At 43.3% G+C, this 21,612-nt stretch overlaps 1 protein-coding gene across 17 annotated transcripts; it reads right to left on the minus strand.

The window, feature by feature from the left end:
- Nucleotides 1-299: 299 nt before the first annotated feature.
- On the minus strand, nucleotides 300-21,403 carry LOC121180258 (deleted in malignant brain tumors 1 protein-like). 17 transcript variants are annotated; one of them, XM_041035498.1, is made up of 23 exons: nucleotides 21,278-21,403; nucleotides 20,982-21,070; nucleotides 20,804-20,896; nucleotides 19,693-20,007; nucleotides 18,951-19,265; nucleotides 18,294-18,725; nucleotides 17,762-18,076; nucleotides 17,106-17,537; nucleotides 13,640-13,954; nucleotides 13,419-13,427; nucleotides 12,987-13,322; nucleotides 12,455-12,769; nucleotides 11,799-12,239; nucleotides 10,156-10,596; nucleotides 9,596-9,940; nucleotides 8,222-8,662; nucleotides 6,613-7,044; nucleotides 6,252-6,460; nucleotides 2,457-2,608; nucleotides 1,077-1,319; nucleotides 818-977; nucleotides 631-706; nucleotides 300-530 (listed from the first exon to the last, which is right to left on the minus strand). In XM_041035498.1, exons 1-23 carry the CDS (start codon nucleotides 21,289-21,291, stop codon nucleotides 511-513), a joined length of 5,940 nt encoding a protein of 1,979 aa, XP_040891432.1. In that variant the 5' UTR covers nucleotides 21,292-21,403; the 3' UTR covers nucleotides 300-510. The 17 variants fall into 17 exon arrangements, with proteins under 17 accessions (XP_040891432.1, XP_040891440.1, XP_040891433.1 ...); XM_041035506.1 differs by having other exon boundaries at nucleotides 12,987-13,427; nucleotides 20,982-21,072; nucleotides 21,284-21,403; XM_041035499.1 differs by having other exon boundaries at nucleotides 12,987-13,427; nucleotides 17,762-18,020; nucleotides 18,553-18,725.
- Nucleotides 21,404-21,612: the final 209 nt, after the last annotated feature.

Consider the following 21,612-nt stretch of genomic DNA (forward strand, 5'->3'; position numbering starts at 1 on the left):
CACTATGGATATCTGAACCACATTTAATGCCAATCAAATAGTTGCTGAGAAATTCCAGTCTGGACCAAAGCCATGTGTCATGGTTGCAGTCTAGTTCTATTTTCTTTGTTGTTTACTGCATGTTTCACCATCAAGATACAGAGTTTTGTTTTGTTTTGTTTTTTTTAAAAAACAAGGCAATTTTATATTATATAGACAATAATCAGTGGCAGATTTTTTTAAAAAATAAAGTCATATATACATTCACATCATGGCTGCACTGAAAATAAACAGAGAAGAAGAAAAGTGTTGGTTCATTTTTTTATTATATCTAGTAATTTCTTTTTAATTGTAGTTTGATAAGAATCATTACACAGGTAATACATTGAATGAACAAGGTGTATTAAGATTTAATCATACAGTGTAATAGATATTTTTATTTGTTTTATCTCTTATGATTAAGAAGATCATCTTGATAGAAAGTAATATAAAAAGGTGGAATGATTTGCATTATTAATGAATTTTACCAGCTCATTCAGGTGACTTGACCCCTGAAGATAAAGAAGAAAGAGTAAAAACATGGTTATTAATTTTGTATTGATCACTGTGTTGAGACATCAGTCCTGAGACCAGATTGCAATTCATACTCACAAGTGATTGGGCCAACGGTGAGGGGTTCCAGAGGAGTAGAGTTGGAAACAGAGCGATATGTCCTACTTGTGCAAGGCTGTGTGGTGGAAAAGGGTGGATAAAATAACAGATACCATCAAAACCCATGTTAAAGCAGCACAGATCACTGATTGACTATGCTCTTTATAAGGTGAATTGTGTGACCTACTGGGACACAGTGGGAGCTCCTCTTGTCACAAAGGCTGAGGCTGCAGTGAAGATAAGTGTCTTGGTATTCAGCCTGGAGCAGGAAGAACAGGGCAGAGAAACGAGCCTGTAGGGATGTGCCACTCTCGACCACTGACACCTGTCGGCGGTCAGTGGAACACCTGATAGAGAGGATGAAACAGGTCATCAGAACCACTAGCTTTTTCACATTTCCATTATACTTCACAAAGCATCTGCTGAGGGTGAAGGAGGACACGTACTTGTTCTGGATGAAGAAGTATCGTGAGGGATTGTCAGGGTTTGATGACTGAGAGATGTAGCAGTCCTCCAGAACAACTGCAAAGCTTAGATCGTTCTCCTCTACAGAGATGCCCACATATATAGCTGAGCCCACTGAAAGGGTGATCCTGCCTGCTGAATAAGGCTCAGTGAAGTTGGAGTTGCGGAACAGACACATGGAGGTTTTTGCTTTGGTACCAAAGCCCGAAAGGCCATCTGCCATCCTGTCAAGAAAATGTACTTTTTCTTAAAATCATGATTACTAAGTTATCTTTTCATCAATTTTTTTCTTTTTCTTATGGTTATTGTTTTTTTAATTATTGTTATATCCCTTAGTTTATTTCTTTATTAGTGACCCTGCAACATCTGCAGCAAGACAAGAGACGGCTGTAGGAGTCCATTCATCTACAAACAGGCAGCAATACAAAAATGTTCTTTTCGCTATGTATCAGCTAGATAGCTATACAGTATAACAACCACTCAGGCTTCTTCAGGTACATTACTGGTCAAAAGTTTTAGAATGCCTCCATTTTTCCAGTACATTTTCATAATTCAACATCTCAGTATCTCTGAAATTAAAGCACAGAACAAATAAATGACTAATGATTTTAAAAACAAGGAATCTTTTTGCTGAACTAAATTTAAACCTAATTTTTCACTCATTCATTAGCCAAATATATATATAATAGATAGGCTCGTGGCATTCTTTCTCCAATGTAAATCAAATATTGTTCGGAAAGTTCATCCTAACACAGTTGCTAAAGTAATGCTTTTGATGGCTGCTTGCAGAGGTGCCTGAGATTTCTTGAGTTCTCGTGCTATTATGGTGCACCATGCTGTGTTTTTAAAACCTTAATAACGGGACAAACTGAAACTGAAAGAGATTGTCCAACAAAACTCATGTTGGACACCTTGCTCAAAAACAAACTATTCAAATCCAATTCTTGTACTGAAACAGAGATGGTTTCTCCCTTTAAAACAGGAAAATACATCATATGGTCCATCTTCTGATCTATAATGGATCATAACAGAATAAATGACACTTCTTCTGTATATTACAACATGTAACACTGCTGTTTAACTCGTCTCAAAAATATAACTCTATTCAAGCTTCTGTGTGGAGGATTTGTGAATAATACACAAGTGACTGGTGAGTCCCAGCAGAAATATAAATAAAGACACGGTGGCTAGACCATACTAGGCCAGTTTTCACCAGGTTTGTCTTCTTTTGTTGATGGGATGTGATCACAATAATTTGAAAATTATATCATCATAGATTACTACAAATACAAATACTTCATTATTTTACAACTGTAAATAGTGAGTGATGTCATAGTCATACTCAATAAAAAGCTACTTACAACAGGAACGGTATCATAGCCACATTCAGGTTGGTGTCTGTTTCCAGAGGATACAGACAGGAGAAGGGAAGTCTCACAGGAGGGGTGAAGGGCACATTATTTGTTGGGTAGATAAATAAACTGTTGGAGTAGATGGCATGTGTGTGGTTGGTCTGAAAGACAGAGGACAATCAAAACATTGGTCAGTTGAAGGATTATATCAGCATGAGAGGATTTGTCATTCAGGTGAAGGACCTGTGTGACTTCCTAACTAACCGACCCCAGACTGTGAGACTCGGCCCCCACCTCTCCTCCATTCGCACACTGAGCACCGGCTCTCCACAGGGCTGTGTGCTGAGCCCCCTCCTGTACTGCCTCTACACCCATGACTGCAGTCCGGCCCACAACAGCAACCTCATCGTTAAGTTTGCTGACGACACTACAGTGGTCGGACTCATCTCAAAGGGAGATGAAGCAGCCTACAGAGAAGAGGTCCTGAAGTTGGCATCCTGGTGTTCAGAGAACAACCTGGCTCTGAACACCAAGAAAACCAAGGAGATCATTGTCGACTTCAGGAGGCACAGCACCAACTTAGCCCCCCTCTACATCAACGGCGAGTGCGTGGAGAGAGTCCACACTTTTCGGTTTCTTGGGATCCTCATCTCCGCTGACATCTCCTGGACAGAGAACATCACAGCGGTCATTAAGAAGGCTCAGCAGCGGCTACACTTCCTGAGGGTACTCAGGAAGCACAACCTGGACTCCATCCTGCTGCTGACCTTCTACCGCTCGTCCATTGAGAGCCTGCTGACGTACTGCATCACAGTATGGTACGGCAGCTGCACCATGGCAGACAGGGAGAGGCTTCAGAGGGTAGTTAAGGCGGCACAGAAGATCATCGGCTGCCCCCTCCCCTCCCTGATGGACATTTACACCTCCCGCTGCCTCAGCAGAGCAAAGAACATCACCAAGGACAGCTCCCACCCTGGCTTTGCTCTGTTTGACCTGTTGCCCTCAGGAAGGCGCTACAGGCACATCAGAACAAAGACTAACAGACTCAGAGACAGTTTTTTCCCAAAAGCCATAACCATACTGAACTCACACATGCACTGAACCCCACAGTCTATTCCCCTGAACCCCCGGACTTCCTTCCCTCTATCCACTCACCGTGCAATATCCGTATACTGTGCAATATTCATTAATGTGCAATAACCCATACTTGAACTGTGCACCTTACCCCCCCCTGTATTTTGCTTTTTTCTCTTCATATTGTTGTATAGCATTCCTTTTAAATTTTTGACTTTTGACTTGCACTAAACTTACTTAACTTAATCTTATTTTATTTTTATTCTATTCTATGTTGTATATTCATACATGTTGCACTGGAGAAGGAGATGCTTTCCATCTCGTTGTACATGTAAAAGATGTCCAATGACAATAAAAGGCATTCTATTCTATTCTATTCTATTAATACTGTCCCTGCCATTTCCTGCTGACCTGACATCCCCACAGAAATGTGAAAAGAGATTTGCCATTTGGGAGGAAATAACCAAGTATTAATTACAATAGGAATAAATTGATGGATATAATATTAACATGAACAGTTCAATTTATGTCTGAGTTCTGCTGCAAAAACCAAAAAACCAAACTGAGATGCCTGGGCGGGGGGGGTGGTAAGAGTGTTGCAGGTTCAAATCCCAGCCTGTGTGGAGTTTGCATGTTCTCCCTGTGCCTGTGTGGGTTTTCTCCTCCCACAATCCCAAAAACATACCCCTACTCTACATTGCCCCTAGGTGTGAGTGTGTCCAGGGCGTACCAGATCACTCCACACTGGCCATAACCTGGAGCACTGAAAGCTCCTTCTCAAGGCAGATCTTAACATCAACAGGTCAAGTGGTCTTCAGAGAGAATGGCTCCCTTTTGTTGAGGAAAATGAAAGGAATCCTTGAGAAATTTGGCTTTAAGAATCAGTGAGTGACAAGAAGCCCAACAGTTAGAAATCCGTGGGAGACACAATTCAGCCAGCCAGGAGAAGAAATTTCTAAGGAGATAGAATAAGGGAGGTGGATAAAGCCACCTGAGTGGATTTCTGTAACATCATGTGAAAGAAAGTCATCACCCTCTACAGGGCATAATGGCACAGAAAATGGGCAGAGAAATCCAGGAAGTAAGTGACATGTGCCACGTTTCTTCAATTTCACCAAGGATTTACTCGGAAAGAAGTGAGGTGAACAACACCTACAGCCATGGAGAGAGGGAACAAGACAGTGTACTGGCAGGACTTGGTAGTGTTCTAAGACAAATTAAATCCAGACTCAAAACTCACCTTTTCAAAATACTCTCTAATTGCATCGTCCCATTCTTTACTGTGTGTTGCCTGTATCTGTTGTCTTTTGTATTTGTTTTATTTTTGCTGTTTTTGTTTGATCTTTGTAAAGTGTCCTTGAGTGTCGAGAAAGGCGCTTATAAATTAAATGTGTTATTATTATTATTTTTATGATTATTATTAAAAGACCTTGAAATGAGAGAACCCAAGGGAGAAGAGGCATCACATGGTCCAGGAAGAAGTGTGAGCAGAAATGGTGGAAATGAACACCAGCAGGGTGGTTGGGATATGACAAGATGGCATGTGGACCGATTGTCAGCAAGCTATCCCAACTCATTCAACCATTTCTGCTGCCAGAAACACCAGCATACCCACTGCGACAGAGAAGGGGATCCTTGGAATATATTCTAAGTAGTTTTCTGAAAGCTCTGAGAGAAGCATCATTGGTGGTATCACAACCAGGTGCTGGGGGAAATAAGAAATGCCACCTGCTCAGATGCAGCAGCAAATAAAAAACCTAACAAGTCAGGCAACTCGCTGTGTCAAGAAAGGGGAGAAGCCATGGCAGCACTCAAGATCATCCAGTGGGCTTCTTGCCACAGTACATGACTGGCAGTTGAAAGTTGACCAAGGGAGGCAGTTCAAGTTCCCAGACACCATCATGACATGGTCCTGATGTTTGAAAGTGACAAGTGGTCCTGCTGCATGGATGAAGCCTTTGAGAGAAAGTTGAGTACACAGATCTGGTAGGTGAGTGCTGGAGCCAAAGATAATGTGTGCAGTGTATGCCCTTTGAGGTTGGCTGTAGAGGTTTTGCCAGCAAATCCCTGTACAGGGCATTCAAGCTCCTTGGTATCACAGGACTGCACATGAAAAGAACCACTGAGAACGTAATTGAGAAAAGGCATGAAAGATGGCTGTGGATCATGCCGCCATGTGACCCATGAAACATACTTAGGCCCAAGGAAGGATCCTATAAACCCTGGCTGGACTGAAAGATCTGAAATACCTGATAACTTCATCTTATAACCCTGATAATATCAGATGGGTGAAAAAACAACTGCAAAAAATCACACTACAATTAAATAAAGTTACTGCAACTTCTTCATATTGCATTTTTTTTACACTCTTTTACATTGTAAAGCAACTACCAATTTAATCTCCAAACAACAAATGCTACTTTTAGATTTTTAATTTGTGATAGCATAGTCCTAAGACTGTGGCTAACTGTCTTCCTGAAAGGAAACATACTACAACAGATACTACAGTGGTACATTGGAGAAGTACAGATCTGAAAGAAGATGAAGATTGAAGGTGTCCATAAATAAGGAGCAGAACACAGACCTACATTGTTTAAAGGGACCAAAAGTATTTAGGTATATAGCAATGGTATGTAAAGGGTAGAACAGAAAAGAATGGGACAAACCAATCATTTTTATATACACGCTGGTAATCAGGCTTACAGCAAAAAAAAGTAGGTAAGTCTTTACCCTCAGTATGGTTCCACAGGCACCTGCCTGAGCCTCCACTTCATACCAAACTACATTATCATGCACTCTGACCAAGGAGCAGTTGCGGGCTGCCAGGTGTCCGGAGAATGGGTTCAAGCCAATGGATGTAGTGTAAGCCAGATTCAGACCCACTTGGATTTTATCATGGCCACAAATGAGCTGAGGAGGCTGCAGTAGAGGGCGCTGGACTAAAGGAAAATATAGAAAATCACAAAAAGTGTGCAATAAAATACATTAGACAGTTAATACAAGATGAAATTAAATGTGAAACTCCACCAAACTTAAACTCAGCATTTAACAGCATTATGTAAAAGAATTCAAAATATAAAAGGAAGCCTACATTCACAAACAATGCTGGCATCTTCACCGTGACCACAGTTGTGGACCCCAAACTCTGGATGTCCACAGTCAGTTATCGATGGTTCACTTCCTGAACAACTGACATCATCCAACCAGATGAGTCCACTGCCCTGTCCAAAATGTGCACTTTGTGGAGCTGAACGAGCCCTGCCACAGCCCAGCTGTCTGCACACCACGTTGGCATCATTCAGGTCCCAGGAATCGTCACACACCGTCCCCCACTGTCCATTATGGTAGATCTCTACTCTGCCAGAGCAGGAGCTGTTTCCTCCATTGGCCAGGCGGACCTGTCCCTCAGCTGCTGTGCTGTTGTCAGCTGTTGTTGTAGCAGTGATGTCAGCTATCACCTGAGCTCTTTTGAAGTCCTGACGTGTTGGATCAGGTGTGGTTGGAAAAATTGTGCTGTTTGGTCCTGGTTGAAATGACAGAAAAGTCTATGTCAGCCCACAAGACAACTACAAATCTCCATTTATGTTCTTTACACAAACTTATCCTTTAATGTACATTGGACTTGTTGTGCTACAGCACAATATTTAGTGTGTAGTAAATATTGAAACTCACTGATGAGTCAATATTACAGTTAAACGTGAGGAATAAGAATTGTAGCGTGTCTAAAGGGCCAATGTGTAATATCCAGTTAACTGCTGAATCCATACTCCAAACAAACGCAGGACAGCATTTTAACAGAAAGTTGGGGTGTCCGCAACTATCATAAGAAACAAGGAACTGCATTCTGTCAACCCTAACTTTCCTCTGTGCCATAGTTGGACTGGACATCAAGCATACCGGGACAAATCCCAGTGGGCTGTCACATCAGTGGGTCGGTGAGGTTTTTACCTGCCCTCTCTGTGTGCCTGTCAGTCAGGGTGCACATGAAAGTGGACTGCGTGTGTGTTACAGGACTGGGTTCACTGGCCATTCACAACCAAGTTCCAACCCTCACCCTCATGTTGAGCTAACGTTAGTTTGAATAATTGTAACCTCAGTGTAGGGCAGTTGTTGATATGAATAATGTTTTCCACACAGATTTACCTTGTAATCTGATAATGTCACTGGTAGGCTGTTTTCTTTTATTATTGTTAGACTGACAAACACAATTTCAAAGTCAGTCTTCCTGGTAAGAGAAACAGAATATGCACTGGTGGGGTGGCAGGAGCAGAGGATGATTAAAAAGAGGTGGAGGAACATGAGGGAGATGGCGAGCAGCTAGAGCAGTAGCATCAACAGCTGAGATTGAAGAAAGGCTGGAGGAATGTGGCTGAGAGGGGATGGCTGAAACACAGGTTTATAGCCTCTTCACAGTTACTACTTTTTCATTGTGTCATGTTGGACTGAGGACAGACTGGACGCTACAATGACTCACTATCACCTTTTGAGGAACAAAGTGGTATTATGAGCTAGAACAGGCCAATGCAAGTTGACTAGGATGCTAACTTCAGTAAATATCTCAGCAAAAAGATACATACACTTCTTTCACACAATGACAAAACTGTTATATCTTCACTTTCTGTTGACAGTCTTATTAAATTTGTGAATGTTTCTACTAAAATACTTACATATTGCTCCTTGAAATATATATAAACATTTACCATCACAGATGACGCTGGCATCTTCACTGTGACCACAGTTGTGGAAACCAAACCCTCGATGTCCACACTCTGTTATTGATGGTTCGCTTCCTGAACAAGTGACCTCGTCCAACCAGGTGAGTCCACTGCCACGTCCAAAATGAGCACTGTGTGGAGCTGAACGAGCCCTGCCACAGCCCAGCTGTCTGCACACCACGCTGGCATCGTTCAGGTCCCAGGAATCGTCACACACCGTCCCCCACTGTCCATTATGGTAGATCTCTACTCTGCCAGAGCAGGAGCTGTTTTCTCCGTTGGCCAGGCGGACCTGTCCCTCAGCTGCTGTGCTGTTGTCAGCTGTTGTTGTAGCAGTGATGTCAGCTGTCACCTGAGCTGTGGTGAAGTCCTGAGGTGTTGGATCAGGTGTGGTTGGAAAAATTGTGCTGTTTGGTCCTAGTTGATCTGACAGAAAAGTCTATGTCAACCCACAGGACAACTCCAAATCTCCATTTATGCTCTTGACACAAACTTATCCTTTAATGTACAATGGACTTGTTGTGCTACAGCACAATATTTAATATTAATAAATAATACATCAGATTTTTATAGCGCTCTTCTGGGAACTCAAAGGTGCTGAACAGTGGAAACAATAAACAACAGAGGGAACAACAGTAAACAACAATGGCAGCAGTAGTATTTACAGTAACAAGAAACAGACAAGTGGTAAAGAAATGAAATGGTTCATCGGACAGCCAGTTTGAACAGGTGGGTTTTGAGGTGGGATTTGAAAGTCTGTAGTGAATCTGAGTTTTTGATTTAGTGTGTAGTAAATATTGAAACTCACCGATGAGTCAATATTACAGTTAAATATGAGGAATAAGAATTGTAGCGTGTCTAAAGGGCCAATGTGTAATATCCAGCTAACTGCTGAATCCATACGTCAAACAAACAGGGGACAGCATTTTAACAGAAAGTTGGGGTGTCCGCAACTATCATAAGAAACAAGGAACTGCACTCTGTCATCCCTAACTTTCCTCTGTGCCATAGTTGGACTGGACATCAAGCATACTGGGACAAATCCCAGTGGGCTGTCACATCAGTGGGTCGGTGAAGTTTTTACCTGCCCTCTCTGTGTGCCTGTCAGTCAGGGTGCACATGAAAGTGGACTGCGTGTGTGTTACAGGACTGGGCTCACTGGCCATTCACAACCAAGTTCCAACCCTCACCCTCATGTTGAGCTAACGTTAATTTGAATAAATCTATCCTCAGTGTAGGGCAGTTGTTGATATGTTGCCAAACCTTCATGGACTGGAGAATAATGTTTTCCACACAGATTTATCTTGTTTTCTGATAAATACTTACAAATTGCTCCTTGAAATATATATAAACATTTACCATCACAGATGACGCTGGCATCTTCACTGTGACCACAGTTGTGGACCCCAAACCCTCGATGTCCACAGTCAGTTATTGATGGTTCGCTTCCTGAACAAGTGACCTCGTCCAACCAGATGAGTCCACTGCCCTGTCCAAAGTGGGCACTTTGTGGAGCTGAACGAGCCCTGCCACAGCCCAGCTGTCTGCACACCGCGTTGGCATCATTCAGGTCCCAGGAATCATCACACACCGTCCCCCACTGTCCATTATGGTAGATCTCTACTCTGCCAGAGCAGGAGCTGTTTCCTCCGTTGGCCAGGCGGACCTGTCCCTCAGCTGCTGTTCTGTTGTCAGCTGGTTGAACTGACAGAAAAGTCTATGTCAACCCACAAGACAACTCCAAATTTCCATTTATGTTCTTGCCACAAACTTATCCTTTAATGTACAATGGACTTGTTGTGCTACAGCACAATATTTAGTGTGTAGTAAATATTGAAACTTATTCATAAGGTGATTTTCTAGTTAAATTTGAAGGAGAACTGGAACGTGTTTAAAGGTAAAAATATATAAACATTTACCGTCACAGATGACGCTGGCATCTTCACTGTGACCACAGTTGTGGACCCCAAACTCTGGATGTCCACAGTCAGTTATCGATGGTTCACTTCCTGAACAACTGACATCATCCAACCAGATGAGTCCACTGCCCTGTCCAAAAGCTGCACTTTGTGGAGTTGAACGAACCCTGCCACAGCCCAGCTGTCTGCACACCACGTTGGCATCTTTCAGGTCCCAGGAATCGTCACACACCGTCCCCCACTGTCCACTATGGTAGATCTCTACTCTGCCAGAGCAGGAGCTGTTTCCTCCGTTGGCCAGGCGGACCTGTCCCTCAGCTGCTGTGCTGTTGTCAGCTGTTGTTGTAGCAGTGATGTCAGCTGTCACCTGAGCTATTTTGAAGTCCTGACGTGTTGGATCAGGTGTGGTTGGAAAAATTGTGCTGCTTGGTCCTAGTTGAACTGACAGAAAAGTCTATGTCAACCCACAAGACAAGTACAAATCTCCATTTATGTTCTTGACACAAACTTATCCTTTAATGTACATTAGACTTGTTGTGCTACAGCACAATATTTAGTGTGTAGTAAATATTGAAACTTATTGATGAGTCAATATTACAGTTAAATACGAGGAATAAGAATTGTAGCGTGTCTAAAGGGCCAATGTGTAATATCCAGCTAACTGCTGAATCCATACTCCAAACAAACAGGGGACAGCATTTTAACAGAAAGTTGTGGCGTCCACCCCTCTCATAAGAAACAAGGAACTGCACTCCAGTCCAGATGTCCAGTCCTACTCTGTGCCATAGTTGGACTGGACATCAAGCATACCGGGACAAATCCCAGTGGGCTGTCACATCAGCGGGTCGGTGAAGTTTTTACCTGCCCTCTCTGTGTGCCTGTCAGTCAGGGTGCACATGAAAGTGGACTGCGTGTGTGTTACAGGACTGGGCTCACTGGCCATTCACAACCAAGTTCCAACCCTCACCCTCATGTTGAGCTAACGTTAATTTGAATAAATCTATCCTCAGTGTAGGGCAGTTGTTGATATGTTGCCAAACCTGCATGGACTGGAGAATAATGTTTTCCACACAGATTTATCTTGTAATCTGATTATGTAACTGGCAGGCGTTTTTCTTCAAATGCTGTAAGACTGATGAAGACAATTTCACACCAAGTCTGCCCTGACAAAGAGCCAGGGAATGTGTAGTGGTGGGGTAGGAGGAGCAGAGGATGAGCAACGACAGGTGGAGGAACGTGGGGGGAGATGGAGAGCAGCTAGAGCAGCAGCATCAACATCTGAGCTTGAGTAAAGACTGGAGGAATGTGGCTGAGAGGGGATGGCTGAAACACAGGTTTATAGCCTCTTCACGGTTACTACTTTTTCATCCTCTTATGTTGGACTGAGGACAGACTGGACGCTACAGTGACTCACTATCGTCTCTTTAGGTATCAAGTGGTATTACGAGTCTGAATGGGTCGGTGCAAGGTGATTCGCATGCTAACTTCAGTAGATATCTCTGCACCACAAAACATACATACATGTCTTTGACATAATGTCAAATCTGTTATTTCTTCACCTTCTTTTGATAATCTACTTAAATGTTTAAATAATAAAAAAAAATACTTCCACATTGCCTCTTTCAATACATATAAACATTTACCGTCACAGATGACGCTGGCATCTTCACTGTGACCACAGTTGTGGAAACCAAAACCTTGATGTCCACACTCTGTTATTGATGGTTCGCTTCCTGAACAAGTGACCTCGTCCAACCAGATGAGTCCACTGCCCTGTCCAAAATGAGCACTTTGTGGAGCTGAACGAGCCCTGCCACAGCCCAGCTGTCTGCACACCGCGTTGGCATCATTCAGGTCCCAGGAATCGTCACACACCGTCCCCCACTGTCCATGATGGTAGATCTCTACTCTGCCAGAGCAGGAGCTGTTTCCTCCGTTGGCCAGGCGGACCTGTCCCTCAGCTGCTGTGCTGTTGTCAGCTGTTGTTGTAGCAGTGATGTCAGCTGTCACCTGAGCTGTGGTGAAGTCCTGAGGTGTTGGATCAGGTGTGGTTGGAAAAATTGTGCTGCTTGGTCCTAGTTGATCTGACAGAAAATTCTATGTCAACCCACAAGACAACTCCAAATCTCCATTTATGTTCTTTACACAAACTTATCCTTTAATGTACAATGGACTTGTTGTGCTACAGCACAAGATTTAGTGTGTAGTAAATATTGAAACTTATTGATGAGATGATTTTCCTCTTTAATTTGAAGGAGAACTGGAACTTGTTTAGAGGTAAAAATATATTAACATTTACCGTCACAGATGACACTGGCATCTTCACCGTGACCACAGTTGTGGACCCCAAACTCTGGATGTCCACAGTCAGTTATTGATGGTTCACTTCCTGAACAACTGACATCATCCAACCAGATAGGTCCACTGCCCTGTCCAAAAGCTGCACTTTGTGGAGCTGAACGAGCCCTGCCACAGCCCAGCTGTCTGCACACCACGTTGGCATCTTTCAGGTCCCAGGAATCGTCACACACCGTCCCCCACTGTCCATTATGGTAGATCTCTACTCTGCCAGAGCAGCGGTTGTCAGAGTTGACCAGCCTCACTGTGGCTCCAGCTAACAGAAACACGTGCAACATAATATTGTTGATTAAAGAGACACTGATGAAAGACGTACTTCCATAAGACAATGACTTCATTGAAAAACAACACACAACAGCTTTCTGTTCAAAATGACAAATATTATTAAAACCAAAGAGCATGGAGATATAACAGTAGACAGTCTGTATGACAGTGAGACTTCATGGGCTGTAGCTGTACAAATTCAAATTTACCTTCACAAACGACACTAGCATCTTCACCGTGACCACAGTTGTGGGAACCAAACGTTCGGTGGCGGCACTCGATGAGCTTTGATTCATTTCCCGTGCACATGACATCATCCAACCAGATGAGTCCACTGCCCTGTCCAAAATGAGCACTGTGTGGAGCTGAACGAGCCCTGCCACAGCCCAGCTGTCTGCAAACCACCTGAGCATGAAGCAGGCCCCAGGAATCGTCACACACTGTCCCCCACTGTCCATTATGGTAGATCTCTACTCTGCCAGAGCAGGAGCTGTTTCCTCCATTGGCCAGGCGGACCTGTCCCTCAGCTGCTGTGCTGTTGTCAGCTGTTGTTGTAGCAGTGATGTCAGCTATCACCTGAGCTGTGGTGAAGTCCTGATGTGTTGGATCAGGTGTGGTTGGAAAAATTGTGCTGCTTGGTCCTGGTTGAACTGACAGAAAATTCTATGTCAACCCACAAGACAACTCTAAATCTCCATTTATGTTCTTGACACAAACTTATCCTTTAATGTACAATGGACTTGTTGTGCTACAGCACAATATTTAGTGTATAGCAAACAGTGAAACTTATACATAAGGTGATTTTCTTGTTAAATTTGAAGAACTGGAACGTGTTTAAAGGTAAAAATATATCAACATTTACCGTCACAGATGATGCTGGCATCTTCACCGTGACCACAGTTGTGGGCCCCAAACTCTGGATGTCCACAGTCAGTTAGCGATGGTTCACTTCCTAAACAACTGACATCATCCAACCAGATAGGTCCACTGCCCTGTCCAAAAGCTGCACTTCGTGGAGCTGAACGAGCCCTGCCACAGTCCAGCTGTCTGCACACCACGTTGGCATCTTTCAGGTCCCAGGAATCATCACACACAGTCCCCCACTGTTCATTATGGTAGACCTCCACTCTGCCAGAGCAGGGGTTGTCAGAATTGACCAGCCTCACTGTGGCTCCAGCTAACAGAAACACATGCAACATAATGTTGATTAATGAGATACTGATGAAAGACATACTTCCATAAGACAATGATTTCATTGAAAAATAACACACAACAGCTTTCTGTTCAAAATGACAAATATAATTTAAAACCAAAGAGCATGGAGATATGACTGTAGACAGTCTGTATGACACAGAGTTCATGGGTTTTTGCCGTACAAATTTGAATTTGCATTCACAAATGACACCAGCATCTTCACCGTGACCATAGTTGTGAGTTTGAAATGTGTCAGCCCACAAGACAACTACAACCTGCACCTCAACTAGCATTTATTCTGGTGCTTCCCTGCCTGCTTTTTTGGTTGTCCCCTGTTTGTCTGTTGTCCTTCCTCTGTTTAGGTGTGTGGGTCTAGGCCTGGTCATACTCTACTTTGTGCTTCACCTCCACCTGCTCCTCACCACACTCCTTACCTGTGTGGATTACTCACCCAGCCTGCTCTCTGGTCACAATTCCTGAACACCATTCAAGTCTGCGTGGTTCTGTCAACTGACCCTGTTCTGGACTGCCTACCTGCCTTCCAATGTCAAGGACCGTACCTTCTTTTACAATAAACTGCCTCTGGTTGAACTCTAATCTGCTGTGTGTCTGAGTTCTGCATTTGGGTCCTAAAAGACTTTGTTCTAAACATAACATGTACATGCTAAAGAAAATAGGTAAAGACTCTGGAGCCTCTCATATCCTCACATTTAGATTATGAACACTGATGTTCACTGAGGTTTAAGAACCAAAAGTGCGAATAAGACACATCAGTCTGTGGCAGGAAAGGTTTCAACAGGCACCTCAGTGCTTAGCAGCAGGGAATAAACGATCAATCTATTATATTAGACAGCGTGGGGACATTTATTAAAACTTCTAAACCAGAGCCCTCCAGAGGAGAACATTTTAGAGGGATTGTTCATAGCACAAGAATTTAAAATAGTGCTAAGAGACTCTGAATATCATGCAGGAATAATCTTAGTTGTACATAACTTCCATTATCATGAGAATGCTAAATATGAGCAAGATAACTTAAAGGACCCAAACTGGCCAACCAACTTTGAACTTGACTGCTTGGTCAGTAACATACAGATAATAGAGGGAAAGGTAAGGAATTATACTAATTGGACTACACATTGGAGCTCAAATTTGGCAACACTAACCAAGTCCATAATGGACAGAGCAGTCCCTCCTGAAATGTCCATTGCAGGGGACAGTGTGCACTCTTCCTGATCACAATAATTATGGTTGTGCCTATATTGTCGTGGATGGACAATCACTTCAAACAAGACAATGGTACCCAGCTGCACTGCTCAAAGAGAGAAAGGGCCAGGGCTAACTTAGTAGCAGCTAACTTCAGTAGATATCTCTGCAACACAATACATACATAACTTTGACGTAATGTCAAAACTGTTATATCTTCACATTCTGTTTATAATCTTATTTAATTCACAAATGTTTTCAACTGAAATACTTACAGTGGGTACGGAAAGTATTCAGACCGCCTTAAATTTTTCACTCTGTTTTATTGCAGCCATTTGCTGAAATCATTTAAGTTAATTTTTTCCTCAATGTACACACAGCACCCCATATTGACAGAGAAACACAAAATTGTTGACATTTTTGCAGATTTATTCAAAAAGAAAAACTGAAATATCACACGGCCATAAGTATTCAGACACTTTGCTCAGTATTTAGTAGAAGCTCCCTTTTGAGCTAATACAGCCATGAGTCTTTTTGGGAATGATGCAACAAGTTCTTCACACCTGGATTTGGGGATCCTCTGCCTTTCCTCCTTGCAGATCCTCTCCAGTTCTGTCAGGTTGGATGGTGAACGTTGGTGGACAGCCATTTTCAAGTCTCTCCAGAGATTCTCAATTGGGTTTAAGTTGGGGCTCAGGCTGGGCCATTCAAGAACAGTCACGGAGTTGTCCTGAAGCCACTCCTTCGTTAATTTAGCTGTGTGCTTAGGGTCATTGTCTTGTTGGAAGGTGAACCTTCGGCCCAGTCTGAGGTCCTGAGCACTCTGGTGAAGGTTTTGGTCCAGGATATCCCTGTACTTTGCCGCATTCATCTTTCCTTCGATTGCAACCAGCCGTCCCAGTCTGTCCCTGCAGCTGAAAAACACCCCCACAGCATGATGCTGCCACCACCATGCTTCACTGTTGGGACTGTATTGGACAGGTGATGAGCAGTGCCTGGTTTTCTCCACACATACTGCTTAGAATTAAGGCCAAAAAGTTCTATCTTGGTCTCATCAGACCAGAGAATCTTATTTCTCACCATCTTGGAGTCCTTCAGGTGTTGTTTAGCAAACTCCATGCGGGCTTTCATGTGTCTTGCACTGAGGAGAGGCTTCCGTCGGGCCACCAGTCGGGGCCATAAAGCCCCGACTGGTGGAGGGCTGCAGTGATGGTTGACTTTCTAGAACTTTCTCCCATCTCCCAACTGCATCTCTGGAGCTCAGCCACAGTGATCTTTGGGTTCTTCTTTAACTCTCTCACCAAGGCTCTTCTCCCCCGATTGCTCAGCTCTAGGAAGGGTTCTGGTCGTCCCAAACGTCTTCCATTTTAGGATTATGGAGGCCACTGTGCTCTTAGGAACCTTAAGTGCAGCAAAAAAATTTTTGTAACCTTGGCCAGATCTGTGCCTTGCCACAATTCTGTCTCTGAGCTCTTCAGGCAGTTCCTTTGACCTCACAATTCTCATTTGCTCTGACATGCACTGTGAGCTGTAAGGTCTTATATAGACAGGTGAGTGGCCTTCCTAATCAAGTCCAATCAATATAATCAAACACAGCTGGACTCCAATGAAGGTGTAGAACCATCTCAAGGATGATCAGAAGAAATGGACAGCACCCGAGTTAAATATATGAGGGTCACAGAAAAGGGTCTGAATACTTATGGCCGTGTGATATTTCAGTTTTTCTTTTTTAATAAATCTGCAAAAATTTCAACAATTTCATGTTTCTCTGTCAATATGGGGTGCTGTGTGTACATTAATAAGGAAAAAATGAACTTAAATGATTTTAGCAAATGACTGTAATATAACAAAGAGTGAAAAATTTAAGGGGGTCTGAATACTTTCCATACCCACTGTACATATTGCCCCTTGAAATATGTATAAACATTTACCGTCACAGATGATGCTGGCATCTTCACCATGACCACAGTTGTGGACCCCAAACTCTGGATGTCCACAGTCAGTTATCGATGGTTCACTTCCTGAACAACTGACCTCATCCAACCAGATGAGTCCACTGCCCTGTCCAAAAGCTGCACTTTGTGGAGCTGAACGAGCCCTGCCACAGCCCAGCTGTCTGCACACCACGTTGGCATCATTCAGGTCCCAGGAATCGTCACACACCGTCCCCCACTGTCCATTATGGTAGACCTCTACTCTGCCAGAGCAGGAGCTGTTTCCTCCGTTGGCCAGGCGGACCTGTCCCTCAGCTGCTGTGCTCCTGTCAGCTGTTGTTGTAGCAGTGATGTCAGCTGTCACCTGAGCTGTGGTGAAGTCCTGAGGTGTTGGATCAGGTGTGGTTGGAAAAATTGTGCTGCTTGGCTCTGGTTGAATTGACAGAAAAGTCTATGTCAGCCCACAAGACAACTCCAAATCTCCATTTATGTTCTTGACACAAACTTATCCTTAAATGTACAATGGACTTGTTGTGCTACAGCACAATATTTAGTGTGTAGCAAACAGTGAAACTTATTCATAAGGTGATTTTCTTGTTAAGTTTGAAGGAGAACTGGAACGTGTTTAAAGGTAAAAATATATAAAAATTTACCATCACAGATGATGCTGGCATCTTCACCGTGACCACAGTTGTGGGCCCCAAACTCTGGATGTCCACAGTCAGTTATCGATGGTTCGCTTCCTGAACAACTGACATCATCCAACCAGATAGGTCCACTGCCCTGTCCAAAAGCTGCACTTTGTGGAGCTGAACGAGCCCTGCCACAGCCCAGCTGTCTGCACACCACGTTGGCATCATTCAGGTCCCAGGAATCGTCACACACCGTCCCCCACTGTCCACTATGGTAGATCTCCAATCTCCCAGAGCAGCGGTTGTCAGAGTTGACCAGCCTCACTGTGGGTCCAGCTAACAGAAACACGTGCAACATAATGTTGTTGATTAAAGAGACACTGATGAAAGACGTACTTCCATAAGACAATGATTTCATTGAAAAACAACACACAACAGCTTTCTGTTCAAAATGACAAATATTATTAAAACCAAAGAGCATGGAGATATGACTGTAGACAGTCTCTATGACAGTGAGACTTCACGGGCTGTAGCTGTACAAATTCAAAATTACCTTCACAAACGACACTAGCATCTTCACCGTGACCACAGTTGTGGGAACCAAATGTTCGGTGGCGGCACTCGATGAGCTTTGATTCATTTCCCGTGCACATGACATCATCCAACCAGATGAGACCACTGCCCTGTCCAAAAGCTGCACTTTGTGGAGCTGAACGAGCCCTGCCACAGCCCAGCTGTCTACAAACCACCTGAGCATGAAGCAGGTTCCAGGAATCGTCACACACCGTCCCCCACTGTCCATTATGGTAGATCTCTACTCTGCCAGAGCAGGAGCTGTTTCCTCCGTTGGCCAGGCGGACCTGTCCCTCAGCTGCTGTGCTGTTGTCAGCTGTTGTTGTAGCAGTGATGTCAGCTGTCACCTGAGCTGTGGTGAAGTCCTGAGGTGTTGGATCAGGTGTGGTTGGAAAAATTGTGCTGCTTGGCTCTGGTTGAATTGACAGAAAAGTCTATGTCAGCCCACAAGACAACTCCAAATCTCCATTTATGTTCTTGACACAAACTTATCCTTTAATGTACAATGGACTTGTGCTACAGCACAATATTTAGTGTGTGTAGTAAATATTGAAACTTATTCATGAGGTGATTTCCCAGTTAAATGTGAGGAACAAAAATTATAGCATGTTTAAATGTAAAATATATCAACATTTACCGTCACAGATGACACTGGCATCTTCACCGTGACCACAGTTGTGGACCCCAAACTCTGGATGTCTGCAGTCAGTTATCGATGGTTCACTTCCTGAACAACTGACATCATCCAACCAGATGAGTCCACTGCCCTGTCCAAAAGCTGCACTTTGTGGAGCTGAACGAGCCCTGCCACAGCCCAGCTGTCTGCACACCACATTGGCATCATTCAGGTCCCAGGAATCGTCACACACCGTCCCCCACTGTCCACTATGGTAGATCTCTACTCTCCCAGAGCAGCGGTTGTCAGCGTTGACCAGTCTCACTGTGGGTCCAGCTAACAGAAACACATGCAACATAATCTTGTTGATTAGAGAGACACTGATGAAAGACGTACTTCTATAAGAAATTGATTTCATTGAAAAACAACACACAACAGCTTTCTGTTCAAAATGACAAATATTATTTAAAACCAAAGAGCATGGAGATATAACAGTAGAGCAGAGGTGTCCAAACTGTTCCACAAAGGGCCATGTGGCTGCAGGTTTTTGTTCCAACAAAGCAGCAGCACACCAGACTTGACTCATTTAATCAACTGATCTCACTCTTCTGACAGTTGATTGGTCAAACTGTGTGCTCTTCATTGGTTGGAACAAAAACCTGCAGCCAAATGCCCTTTGTGGAACAGTTTGGACATCCCTGCAGTAGACAGTGTGTAAGACAGTGAGAGTTCATGGGTTTTAGCCATACAAATTCGCATTTACGTTCACAAACGACACCAGCATCTTCCCCATGACCACAGTTGTGGACTCCAAACCCTGAATGTCCACAGTCAGTTATCGATGGTTCACTTCCTGAACAACTGACATCATCCAACCAGATGAGTCCACTGCCCTGTCCAAAAGCTGCACTTTGTGGAGCTGAACGAGCCCTGCCACAGTCCAGCTGTCTGCACACCACGTTGGCATCATTCAGGTCCCAGGAATCGTCACACACCGTCCCCCACTGTTCATTATGGTAGACCTCCACTCTGCCAGAACAGGGGTTGTCAGAGTTGACCAGCCTCACTGTGGCTCCAGCTAACAGAAACACATGCAATATAATATTGTTGATTAGAGAGACACTGATGAAAGACGTACTTCCATAAGACAATGATTTCATTGAAAAACTACACACAACAGCTTTCTGTTCAAAATGACCAATATTAGCTGGAGATGCAACTGTAGACAGTCTGTAAGACACTGAGATTTGCTGACATGCTGCCAAACCTGCATGGATTGGGGAATAATGTTTTCCACACAGGTTTACCTTGTAATCTAATTATGTAACTGGTAGGCTTTTTTCTTTGATTATTGGTAGACTGATGAAGACAGTTTCACACCCAGTCTGCCCAGAGAGAGACAGGATGGCAGGAGTAAAGCATGAGTCACGAGAGGAGGAGGAACATGAGGGAGATGGAGAGCAGCTAGACCAGCAACAGCTTAGCTTGGGGAAAGAGTTGACTTTTCTATTTCAGGATGATTTGTGAAAGGTGACAAATCTTTTAAAATTTCACTACAGAGTGATGTTTGTAGGATTACACCTGAGCTACAGGCATGTGATTACAATTTCTTGAATAAAATTAGTGAAGGAATTAGTACATAAAATTTTTTTTTTCAATATTAATTAATTATTTTTAAGTATATTTTTAAAAGTATGTATAAGAGATCTATTTTTTATTTGATGTGCAAGTGCAGTAAAAAATGGCCATGAGAATATTAAAAACCCCTGGAATACGAAGTTAAGACTGTGTCAAACTAAAAGTTGACTTAATTTAAAGCTGCTCAGTGAGAAATGTGTCTAATGTCTAACACAAGATGATGCGATAGTTGTTACCTGAAGGTCTTCCTGTAATAACCTGCAAAATTAGGAGCAATGAGAAACTCCCGGGCACCCTCATCATTGGCCCACATCTACGACACAAACTTGCTGAAAAGACAAGGGAGATGTCATAAAATCTTATTTTCAAATGATTAGTAGCTAATTCTTTACTCTGCTCAGTCTTTGTTCTTACCTTGGAGAGAGTGTGTGGGAATCCAGCCGCTGAAAAAGTTGTAATTGTAAAGTGTCCAGTGACGGAAATTATAGGCCAGTTTCTGTGTTCTAAGGACAAAACGAAAAGATTGTTGTCGGAACACATAAATGGGTCATTGACAGGACTGATTCATATATCATTAAAATAACGACATCAAAATGAATCATTAGTCAAAATATAACAGATCAAATACAAACAGAACTGGCACACAAACAAAGCCCCGATCACACGTTTTGATCGTTGTCATGGATAGATATAATTTTTATGTGACTTGCCTGAGTGATGGCATATAGTAGAGAAAGACACGTCTGCCCGTGCTCAGAGATGGTCTCTGGTGTCAGACTTGAACGTCCTTCTTGATCTTTCTGTTGCCGTCCCCGTACTCCTTGTCGGCAGTTTTGTTCTGGTGTTCACAGGCAACTGATCTTGTCTATTTGTCTATTTGTTCTGGCCAGTGTACCTTCTTGTTTCAGTCATGTGGTGTAGATGTCATACAATGTCACCGGCCCTCCTCCCTAGTGGTTTACCAGCAGAGGTCTTAAACCTCCTAGAAATGAGGTTATGATGATATTTTAACAATGTTAAACGTACATCACTAAATAAGAAAAAA

This window comes from Toxotes jaculatrix, chromosome 4, assembly GCF_017976425.1.
Source record: "Toxotes jaculatrix isolate fToxJac2 chromosome 4, fToxJac2.pri, whole genome shotgun sequence".
NCBI lineage: Eukaryota > Metazoa > Chordata > Actinopteri > Toxotidae > Toxotes > Toxotes jaculatrix.